At 41.4% G+C, this 12104-nt stretch overlaps 1 protein-coding gene across 1 annotated transcript in view; it reads left to right on the forward strand.

Annotated features, from left to right (window-relative positions):
* MLIP (muscular LMNA interacting protein) overlaps positions 1–12104 on the forward strand; it is a 169796-nt gene that overhangs the window by 98402 nt on the left and 59290 nt on the right. Inside the window, exons 7-11 of the mRNA XM_073335117.2 lie at positions 1084–1149; positions 1239–1322; positions 1420–1479; positions 2937–2981; positions 7019–7063. Of these exons, the coding sequence (XP_073191218.2) occupies positions 1084–1149; positions 1239–1322; positions 1420–1479; positions 2937–2981; positions 7019–7063 (300 nt within the window). The remainder of the gene's footprint in view (positions 1–1083; positions 1150–1238; positions 1323–1419; positions 1480–2936; positions 2982–7018; positions 7064–12104) is intronic.

Here is a 12104-nt window from a genome sequence, read left to right on the forward strand (position 1 = left end):
GATTTAAAAATCCACAGATCCTGACTCCTGCGGTCTAGCATCGTTCTCCCACAGATTCCAGGGTAATTATGGTAACTTAGCATGGCGTCTCCTTGGAAGTCACTTTAAAGCAGGAACAGGGTAACAGCAACTAGGCTGTAGGTCAAAACCTAGAAGAAGAAAGGAAAAGAGGAATGATGTTCTGCATTCTTCTCTAAGCCTGGCTTTTGTGGGTATTCAGCACTTACTAGTAGAATTAGAGATGGGCAAATTCATTTTCACTAATTTCAAGCCGATACCAACTTTGTGGGTTTGAAAGTTTGACCTGGACTCAAAGCACATTTGGTTTGTGTTCTGCTTTGGAGAAATTGTGGTGAGAGGAAGAGATAAAAAAAATTGAATGGAAATCTAAAGAGATACTTATAATTAAGGCACCCACTTCAGCCATTAAGGCTTTAGAGAGTTTTCCTTTTATTAATGTATAACAAAGATTTTCCTTTATCTACACAATTTTTTGTTTAGAACCTCCTCCCCCCCGCAAAAAAAACAAAAACAAAAACATCCTTTGTCAAGTTATATGGAATCTCAGTGCTTCTTAAACAGGAGTCATTTTATTAAAGAAAGCAGCCACAGACACAAACCAACAGACTTCTGCAGAGATTGGGTCCCAGTCTTATTCTCTTGTTTACCATGGACCACACCTTATCTGGAAGGTATACAGCACATAGAGACATCTAGTGCCTAAACAACATACTGCAAGTAAACATTGGTGGGGAGACAATGGGTTTAAATTACATGCAGAAAAATTTTCATCTTAGATATTGTTCTGAACTCCAAGAATAATTAGGCTCAAAATAACAATACTCACCAGGAGATATTAGAGACATTCACCCTCTCTAATATCACTGGAATTTGGTGCTCTGTCTGTGCAGAACATCTTTAATGTTTCAAGATATGGTCACTTTCATTTGACGAAGCTTAGAACACAGCTATCTTCTTTCCCAGGTGATACGGGGAAGTACCAAGTAAGGAAACTTTCACATTGAAAAACATGTTTTTATTTTCATCCAATCTAACATCAGAACAATTTTTATTTATCTCTAGGCATTAGAAGAGCCAATTAAAACAGAAAAAGTGACTGAGGATGCCACTTTAGACACAAATTCGGAGGTAGGTAATCACAATAAATCTCTTCAGTCAGTGTTTCATTTCGACTCACAAAGCCAAAGCTAATTCAGCTGTTGCTTCTACTTTTGCAGATGTGCTCCCCTGCCCAGCTCAGGCAACAAACTGAAGAACTCTGTGCTGCCATCGATCAAGTGTTACAGGATCCCTTGCCTATGGTAATACAGCACTAATGTGGAATTTAAATGTTTTATCTCTTTTCCATCTTCTCTTGTTATTAACAAAGTCTGTGCACTTTCAAATCCCATTTTTCAGCGCCGGTGTGAATCTTCTCCATCTTCCCTGCACACTTCAATGGATTCAGACGTAGGCAAAGTAAGTGCGTAAGCTTGGCCACATACCATAGATACAAAACCTGTAACAGTAGAAAGCTACATTTAATCTTAAAAGATGACAGATCAATACAGATCCTCCCCTTAGTGTCCAAAAAGACACAGAAAAGAGAAAGGGAGGAGAGAGCAGCTACAGCTTTTGAGCTACTTCCTCTCCACTGCAACATATCTACTTGGAGGCAGAAGTAGTTGCAGTGTATGAAGAAAGGGAATTTGACCTTTGAAGGTCCAGTAGTCAGGGAAGAATCCAGAGATACCTGCCTTTCCAGAAGGCAGGACGTCTGAGTGAATGGCCAACAGGCTGAACCCAGCTGTAGGTGCTGAGTACCCCAATCCTCTAGCCGCTTACTGCTGAGCCTCAGCAAGCTTTCTGCACTCCCGCAACCCAGACAATATAGAGAGGGCAAGCAGATGGGCAATGAGGAAAATCTAGAGGTATGGACAGACAGGTATTACTTTTTAGGAGAAGTCATAAAGACTGTGACTGTTTAGTTCAGAGGGGAGACTCTGAACCTTTAGGTCCACTTGCACCAGATTATTTGTATTTGGGGCAAGTTGGCAGTACAGGTATTCCTTCTATAGGGTTGATGGAGCATCCTCAGGCAGTCCCTGCTGCGCCATCTCTTCCTGCCCCTTTGATGTAGCAGTGTACCTGGCAAAGGGGAGGGAACTTACTGGGTTATTACAACAATCTGTAACCAACTAACCCCGCTCTTTGCCTTATGGCTGCAGGGGTGTTAACAGGCCACTTCAATCTGAATGGTCCCATAGAATATGTATAACTACTTATGCTAAACAATCTGATCGATCATATATTTAGCTGTGACACTCTCAGTACCTTTCCCGGACCTGAAGGAGAGCTCTGTGGAGCTCGAAAGCTTGTCTCTCACCAACAGAAGTTGGTCCAATAAAATATATTACCTCACCCCAAAGATAATTCCAATACATTTCCTATGGAAATAGAAATGAAATCCTGTTTGGGGGTTGGATATGTCCCCTTCTGTCTGTTAACAGATTCATTCTGAGAGTGTCCAGAGATTACATTAGGGAGACCAGATAACAAGTGTGAAAAATTGGGGTGGAGTGTTGGGGAGTAATAGGTGCCTATAGAAGAAAGCCCCAAATATTGGGACTGTCCCTATAAAATTGGAACATCTGGTCACCCTAGATTACAATACCAAGGGCAACTATAACACTATGAGGTCAGATGCTGGAGTCACATCTTTATGATACATAATATAATAAGTCAAACAATTACTCAACACTGAGAGCTAAACGTTAATGAATCACATCTTACCTCTCTGATGAATGTTTCATACTGGTTGCAGAGTGATGGTTTCTTAGACTTTTAGCAGTTAATATCTTGCTACAAAGATAAAAGTTCATGGAATTGTCAGATTACTGTTGGTTGCATGTTATATCAATTTATCTTGTGTATAGATGTCTGCAACACTGCAGAGAGCAGCTGGACGGGAAACCAGATATGTAAGTCCCTTTATAATTACTCTGTGTTTTAGCTACAGAAATGTCTTATTTTGTAGGATTAAACATCCTTCTTGCAATAATAGCTGGGTCTGCCTGAGGGAAGGGAGTAAATCCATCTAGGACATGAAAAGTTTTTTTACAGTGGTAGGGGAAGTGAATAGTTCAAGGCTTTGGAAACGAGACTTGATACCTCTTACCATTATTTCAATTCCACCTCAAGCCTTATGGTCTGGTGGCTCTTCAATGTGGTGTGAGCTGGTGATCTCAGTCTAATTCCTTTGCAGACAACGGTCTGTATCACCCAGATACATCCTTACAATTGTGCCTTGGTTGCCATCTGTGAGAAACCTGGTACAGTTACAAAGGTTAGGGTGAAAAGATGCCAAAACCTCTCCTTCCTCATGCACCTCTGCATGGGAATGGTCACCAAACTCTGCTTGAAGTTAATGCCTGCAGAGGGGCAGGTCTCCCCAAGGAGGGGCATGGAGGACCAAAGAGTGAACACTGGCTGCACACAGGATTAACACGTGTGATGTTCTTTAAAAGATGAAGCAAAGGCCACTCTGGCTCGCACCCCTCCAGAACTCCTAAAGGTGCTGTGCCAATCTGAGGCAAAATGTCTCACCAGGAGCACTTGCTTGGCATGACATTCATATCCTCTCGTATTGAAAAACCTCAATTTAGCCCTGAATGGGCATAAAATATCCTGTCACCTCGAGAACTGGTCCCCACAGAATGGGGCTAAGAAGCTTTTTTTTTTTTTTTTTTTTAAGAAAATAGGACAGTTGTTAGAGAGGCAGGGGAAACTGAGGAAAGGATTTTTGATTTTGTTGTTTCTGTTAATTTAGGGGATAAACAGCATGCTTGCAGGCAGGCCTAATTCTCCTCTGATGATAATTGCATCTCCCCGACCATGCTGTTCTTGTCTTACGTGTACTGTGACTGGAAAAGTTGACTCTTTGCTATCCTCCCTCTGGCACCTTAAATTCACACACGCACAATTAGTTCTCATAAGTCATTTGTTTTATTAATTATTAAAACATATTAAACTCAATTAACACGTTTATTCTCCTTAGGATAAGCAGTTCAGGAAGGTACCTTATTTTATTTATGACCCCTTTTTTCATATGCTGACATATGTCTGCTCATTATTCACCAATATATCTTTCTACTCAACCACAGATCAGGTGCAGTGCAGGCAAAAGCAGTAAAGATTTACTAGCTTGTTCCCAGCACACTGCTTGATCAATGCAATTTTGTTTTCTGAGCAAGTAGCTACAGAAGTGATTTTTTTTATTGCATGCAGTTATGTATTTTTTATTGCATACTATGGAATGTGAATTTTACAGGACAGAGTGTGCTAGTTTGTGCTAAATAGAAAGGAGATTTTCATTTTTAGTGATATGCATAAACAAGCTGACATGTTGTACCTTGAAGATGATCATGTGTATTGCTCACCATTCCAGTGTAATTCTTATAATCTCTAAACTGTGCCTGAAACATTGCTTTAAGTAGAACTATCCTTACAAGACAAACAGTGACTAGAATTTCTGGCTGAGATATTATTTTTGGAGCTCCCCGGTGTGTGAGACGCTTTTAACACGGTAGGGTTACAGTCTGGTTCATTTTCTGTGATCTTTACAAATGCACTGACATTTTAAAGTCTCACGTCTACTCAGACATAGAAGTCTTCTTGCCTTTGTTTAATTTTTTATATTTTGTTTCCAAATGTGAAATTGTTAGAGTTGTTTATTTGTGGGGTTTGGGGAGCAGGTGAATACCGTAGGCTGGTGGAAACATGAGTCTAGAATAATGCACATGAAAGTGCTCAGATGGCTGTTCCTCAAGAGTGCAGAAGGCCAAGACTGCTGCCACCTGCAGGGCGTCCCCAGAAGACAGAAGAACTGCTGCCTTAAGGGAATCTATTAGGGGTTGAGGAGGCTTTAGAGCTGGAGAAACGCCAACAAAATCCTGTGTATCTAGAGGCTCAGTTTCCTGTATGTTCAGCCCCCAAATATTGTGTGTCCAGGGGAATTCCTTTTTGTCTGGACCTCCCTATAATCACTTATCCTGAAGGCTGCTCTAACTTATACTCTGAGGCATGGCCTCCAAGGAACCGCATGGGCAGCTGTGAATAGCCAGGTCACACTACACTTAGTACACCACCTATAACAGGGTATGGGGAAGGAGCTAGTTCTGAACCATTAATACAGCTCCATACCACCCAAGGAATCACCATTTATTGGGGTTATTCTCTGGTAGCTTGCTTTGGCTCTTTTGTGCCACAGAAAGGGGCTACAAAATAACATACCATTAGGATCAAGGTTTCTATTTTGGACTAGTAAGAAAGCCGTGTCGCTTTTTAATGAATTCAAAAGCTAAGAACATCTGTGATGGACCTTCTGGGACTGAATTTGTCACCAATTGTAAGGACCTATATTGTATTAATATCAAACTGTGAGTTCATCCAATATGCTCACTACCTCATGACTAGTGATCTTGCTTGGAGCAATGATGTTTTAATTTAATTTAATTTTTTTGACAAGGAAGTTGCACTATGTTTCTTTTATCTTAAATAGCTATTAATTTGTTCAACTGAAATTCAATTTACTTACAAAGATTAGCATGGTATTTTGACAATATAATTATTTATATGCATAATTTCTGTTATTGGATGCTTGTTGAGAAGCTGTCTTAAATGTGCCATTGGTTACAGAAGAAAAATAGATGATTTTTGCATACTAATTTGTTTGTTAGTCAATCAGACACAGCAAAAGCTGTCATCCTGCTAAGCCACTTTACATATTTTCTTTACATTATATTAGTGTTTGTATACACAAATTAGTTAGTTATTGTAGTCTACCTCTTGGCAACAGTCTGTACAAATCATTTGGGTCATAGCTTGATGTTTTCTCAAGGGTATTTAAAAATGAAAAGTCTGAATTCTCAACTACCAGTATTCCTCCTTGTGTAGCACTTGATACCCATTTTGCACTAACTTTCCACAGACATAAATGACTGCACAAAGTACAAGGCCGTGGAAACCCAGGCCTGAAAGTGCTGTGGCTGCCCCATGCAGGCATTAGAAGGGGGGAGAGGGAACTAGGAGCCTTCCTTCATTGTTCTAAGTGTAGGAACTAGCAACAATGTGACTGGGTAGCTCTGTGCTGGTGTATGACCAGTGGTGGCACTATTCACCCCACTGGGGTTAGTGAAGATGGGTCCCTGGTCCCATTCCCAGACAACACCAGCATGTGGAGTTTGGTAGGAGAAAGAGGTGTGCATGTTCTACCCTCTCCCAGGATGATGGAGCTACTCTGCTACTGGAAACCACTAGGAGGAATTGTGGTTGAGCCAGTCGATATCCCTTCTTTGGGCTGCTGCTGTAATACCATCCAGTGCAGGTTGTAGGGGTATGCCACAATCTGGCTCTTAATATGCTGCAGTTCTAAAATCAAAGCCCAGCTATTATAGATGAAGAGTTTTTAATTAACCAAAGAATGCTCTAAGTTTAGTGACCTGAGGCCTTAATATTGAACGTGTCCTGCAGGAAGGGAAGTGTCTTTTTGTACAGAAACCTAGTGACGTTCAATGGAATTCACTCGTAGGAGAGGATATTCCTTGAAAGATAGGCGGAATTTTAATGCTCTAGAAATGTCCATCCAGTAACGAGTCCTGTGAGACTTTAATAAAGGCTTAATTTCACGTGGGAAATACATGTTCATGATTGTTGTTTTAATTGTCCACCCTGCAGAGGCAAACTTTTACATCTCATATAAAGACTTCTTCAGGGGAATATACTGTTGCTCAAATGCCTTTCTTCCATTAGGAACACAAAAATACCAACAAGTGACATGATAAAATGTAAATGTTGTTCTCCTCCCACCATCCAGGAACCACTGATAATCTATGGAAATATTCCTCCTCCTGGTTTCCCCTCTGTAGTGAATAAGCATTCCTCCTCATCCCAGATTATGTGACTGTTATAATGAATTACACTAGTTTATGTAACACTGTATATATTTACTCTTTTGCAGGCTAATCTTTACTTACTGACACCTACAGTGACAGAGAGTCAATTGGTATGTATCATGTGTCTGAACTATGCAGGTTTTCAAATTACAAGCATAAAATCTGAAGAAATTATTGGGTCCCTCCTTAGTCCTTGGAAGGAAGCTGCAGTCCCTGCTTCCAGATTAAAGTAATAAACAGTATACTACTCCTTTCCTGCTGAACATGAATTTGAACGCAAAAGTGTGCCAAATATCTACAAGTGAGGTGGAATCATAGGACAACTGCAGGGTTCGACAGAGGCCTAAGAGAGTGGGTAACTTGGTGGCCCACTGCCTCCTAGTGGCCAATTAAAAATCTTTCAGTTTTGTTTGAAAACTTGTTTAAACAGAGGCAAAATTCTGGGGCCCTATTTCCCTGCTTCTACCTGTTTAAATCAAGAACAGCTAAACTAGTGAAAAGTGAGATGAAAACCAGGCCCCAGGAAACATTTTAAGACTAAAACACAACTTTTATGTAGAACAACTTCATTTTGTCCTCACAGCAGCCTAGTGAGGTAGGGAAATCTTATTATCCCCAGTTACAGATAAGGAACTGTGCCATAGAGCCAGGGCCAGATTGTCAGTATAGCTTGAATCCCATTCAGGCACCTAGGACCAGATTTTCAAAAGTGCTCAGCACCCAGAACTTCCCATTATAGCACTTATTGCTGCACTTCTCTGAAAATCTGGCATAAGTGACTAGGTCATGATGACACAGGAAGCTAGTGACTATGCCAACTTCCTTCATGTCTCTGGAACACTAGTCCAGTGCCTTAACCACAAGACCAGTGTTGCACATGTCTGAGCAAGGGCGGAATATGACAGATGGATATTCAGATTCATCAAACAGAAGAGCAGTCAGTGTTTATAACCATAGGCACCGACTCCTTGGGTGCACCCACAGGAAAAAGAATAGTGGGTGCTCAGCACCCACCGGTGGCCCTGCCAATCAGCTCCTCCCCTTCTCCCCCAGTGCCTTCCACCCACCGGTGATCAGCTGTTCAACGGTGTGCTGGCAGAGAGAGGGAGAAGAGGGGGCAGGAAGAGGCAGAGGAAGGGAGGGTGGGACGTGATCGGGGGAGGGAGCGGAACAGGGGTGGGGCGGAGCAGGGGTGGGAAGAGCCGGGCAGGGGTGGGGCCTTTGGGGAAGGGGTGGAGTGGAAAGGGGCCTGTGGCGGAGTGGGGGTCGAGTACCCTCAGGGAAACCAGAAAGTCGGCGCCTCTTTCTAACCATCTAAAACAGAGAGCATTGAACTCAGGCCCTTGCAGGTTAGTGAAATTAACAGGAATTCTAGATGTGGGCTGAAGAGAAGGCTAAATATATTTCAAACATGTTTTTAAAAGTCAGGGAAACCTAGATAATGCACGGCATGATACAGCTCATGTGGAAGGGTGTAGCTTAGCTCCTACGTATATGTGTAGCGGTTCTGAGGCATACTGCCAGGTGATTTAACAGCTTGAAGTGATTTTTCTATAACTCACTCATTAAGAGAAATATATATATCTTGCAGCTCACTGACTTTCCTAGGTTTAAAGCTGCTTAACACTAAGTTCTGTGAAATAAATTAAATGGTGACTGAGCAGAGTAGCAGTTAAACCTTGAGAATTATGGCATTATAACTCCCTTTGTTATAAAGCAATCTGAACTTAATTCAGCAATCACTTGCCACCAAATCCTGGCCAGGGCAGCACCTAGTGTGGAACACTTAGCAGTTCTAGGGGGGGTACAGCCAGGCAGGGTGTGCTGCTACAGATTCTTCTTCTGTGCCGTTAATTTGCCCACTTTGACTGCATGGCATTTGGGCACCGGGGAATGACATCTGAGGAAGCAGCATTTACCTCTATACAAGATTGCTTGCCATCACTGAATTGTAGCCATCTCTAGGGTGAAATGTAGCTGTTACTTTTAAATACACTATACAATAGTTCAGGAAAACAATAAAGAAAGCTATTGAAACTGCAGCAAGAAATGTAGGTAGGCAGAATATAAATACTGTAAGTGGAATAACACAGAGGTTTCTATTTATATGCTGGAGTCCCTTGCTGTGTACGAAGGAATGTACCCTAGAGTCCTCTCTCTGAATTGTATATGGAAGCTAAGTGGCTTCAGGTCTTGCATATTCCTTTGGCGCAGAGTTAGCTGAAAGTGTCATTTGCATTTGTAAAAATGTTGCAAAATTCATACATTTCTTGACATTCAAATATTTGTATGTAAATAGAAATAACAACCTGCATTACAAAGAGATGCCTATCCAGCTATATGAGCTCTGGGATATGTCCTACTGCTCTGTCAGCACAGTGGCATGCAAAATAATTGTCCTTCCTCCAGAACCTTTACAGAGATCTGTGAATAATTAGCCAGAGGTGCATAAAACTTTTTTTTGCCCAAGGCATTTGCCTTCAGATTTCAAGTGCACCTGGTAAGAACTCTATTAGACCCTCATTCATATCATGGAATGTTTTATTGCATTTATAAACTTAAGATTTGGATAACAAAAATAAATAAATTAATAGCTTTAATCACATATCTTATCCCTATGAAAAATAGTTCACGGCAAAAAGCAATAATTTAAAACTCAACTAAGCAAAGCACCTGAGACTGTACTTGTAGTGATCAAAACACATCCTTTTGGTATATGTAGAACTGAAGTATCATTACAGAGAGCTCAGCCCAACCAATGCCTACGGTTCCAGTACCCGCAACGTTGGTGTGTGGGTGGGGCTTCATCCTTTTCAGTGGGTCATACAAAATGACCTAAGGTCTCTTCCCTCCCTAGGGCTCAATGCTCAACTATGCCCAACAATTGCTGAGCATAAAATATCCATTTGTGGCTCCCTTATCTTGGGGCCACATTTTTTTTTTTTAACCAAATCCATCATCCGTGTTGTTTAGAGCAGTCTCAGAGCGTCCTTAACCTGCTCTGGATTGTAAAGGTTCCCAGTGGATCATTACAGCAGCTGGGGATTCCCCAAGTATGTTGTGCTCCATGAGAGACAGAAACTAACTCTCTTTTTTTGTTAAATATCATTGAGTCTGATGGCGTGGGAGTTGGTTAAGGAGACAAATTGACAAAAAGCAATAATGAATAGAAAGCGTTCAAAATGCAATCCTCTGTGAAGCATCAGGAAACAAAATTCTTGCTTTCAGGAAGACTGCTGTAAAATAAAGGGGTTTAATAACTCTGATGAGCCGTGCACACCCTTTGGAACCATAGAAAAGCCCAGCATAGTTATTATAGCCCGATTCCTAACATCCCAAATAAAGGGAAAAAGCCGTGATCTAGATAGTGGAACAAGAGAGCTCCGGGGGAAGGTGGGACCTCAGCTCACAAGAATTGAGAGAGGACAACTAGGTCCCTCCAGAGCCTGCTTCACTAATGGTAGACCCACTTCATTATTAATGAATTGGCAACCTCTAAGCAAAGAAGGCAACTGGGGGAATTGCTCTGCATTTTACCAGGAGCTTGGGGTTTCTACCTGGATGGTTCCTGGCAACCAAGCTCCAGACGTCATTTGCTTTTGGTTTATTTGCGAGTTTAGCCATCAGACATGGAGGGATCTCCCAGGCCTCTTCTACTCTGATCTTTCAGCTGATTAGCAAGTGTTCCTGTGTGCATTCCAAACAGACAAATTGAGCAGCAGGTTTCTCTGGGGAGCATGTGAGAGGTAGAGTGGGGCTGAGAGGCTGGTTTTTGGGAAAAGAATGTTTCAACAAAACTTATCATTGAACACATCAATTTTTTTCAAAAATAATGTGCAGTAACAGTCTAGCACCTCTACATTTTTCAGAGCCACCCAGGTTTGGACTAAAGGATAAAACTGATACCTCTTAGTGAGTGGGGCCCTGTCTACGCTCAAAATTCTGACAGGTGGTGGTTCTGATTCTGTTGTCTAAATTAATAAATGAAGTGTCTCTAGGAAGGATTTTCTATTTGTTGTCCTTTAGAGGAGCGGCTCTGAGCTCCGGTAGGCTGCACGGTTATATCAGGCATTATGGACATGACGAACCGCACAGGCCAAATCCTGAGCAGTTCTGAGTACCACCTGAGTGTGTGCAGCCCTGTTGTGATTATGGGAGTGCTGTGTGCTCAGTGGCTATTCAGAACCTCCCTGAACTGGCCCAGGTTGAATACATACCGTAATGGCCAGACATCAGGCAAAGCACAAAAATGTGACTCAGTTTAAAATATAGCAATAATCGCACTTGATATTTGTTAGTAATGACAGAAAGTTTTATAGAGAGATGACTTCATAAGACTAATTCGTACATAATTCAGTCCTTTCTTGATGTTTTTTTAATGCGCGCCTGATTTGTTTTCAAAAAGATTATCATTAAGGAAGAAGCATTTCACTTTTATCTTTTAGAAATACTTTTTTAAAGTTTGATTTCAGCATCCAATCATTTAAAGCTTTACTTGTATGAGGGTAAAGAGAACCAGGCTGGAATGACCATATTATTGATAGGTTTCAGAGTAACAGCCGTGTTAGTCTGTATTCACAAAAAGAAAAGGAGTACTTGTGGCACCTTAGAGGCTAACCAATTTATTTGACAATAAGCTTTCGTGAGCTACAGCTCACTTCACTGGGGATGTATACTGTGGAAAGTGTAGAAGATCTTTTTATACACACAAAGCATGAAAAAATACCTCCCCCCATCCCACTCTCCTGCTGGTAATAGCTTATCTAAAGTGATCACTCTCCTTACAGTGTGTATGATAATCAAGTTGGGCCATTTCCAGCACAAATCCAGGTTTTCTCCCCCCCACACACACAAACCCACTCTCCTGTTGGTAATAGCTTATCTAAAGTGACCACTCTCCTTGCAGTGTGTATGATAATCAAGGTGGGCCATTTCCAGCACAAATCCAGGGTTTAACAAGAACGTCTGGGGGGGGGTAGGAAAAAACAAGGGGAAATAGGTTACCTTGCATAATGACTTAGCCACTCCCAGTCTCTATTCAAGCCTAAGTTAATTGTATCCAATTTGCAAATGAATTCCAATTCAACAGTCTCTCGCTGGAGTCTGGATTTGAAGTTTTTTTGTTGTAATATCGCAACTTTCATGTCTGTA

This window comes from Lepidochelys kempii, chromosome 3, assembly GCF_965140285.1.
Source record: "Lepidochelys kempii isolate rLepKem1 chromosome 3, rLepKem1.hap1, whole genome shotgun sequence".
Classification (NCBI taxonomy): domain Eukaryota; kingdom Metazoa; phylum Chordata; order Testudines; family Cheloniidae; genus Lepidochelys; species Lepidochelys kempii.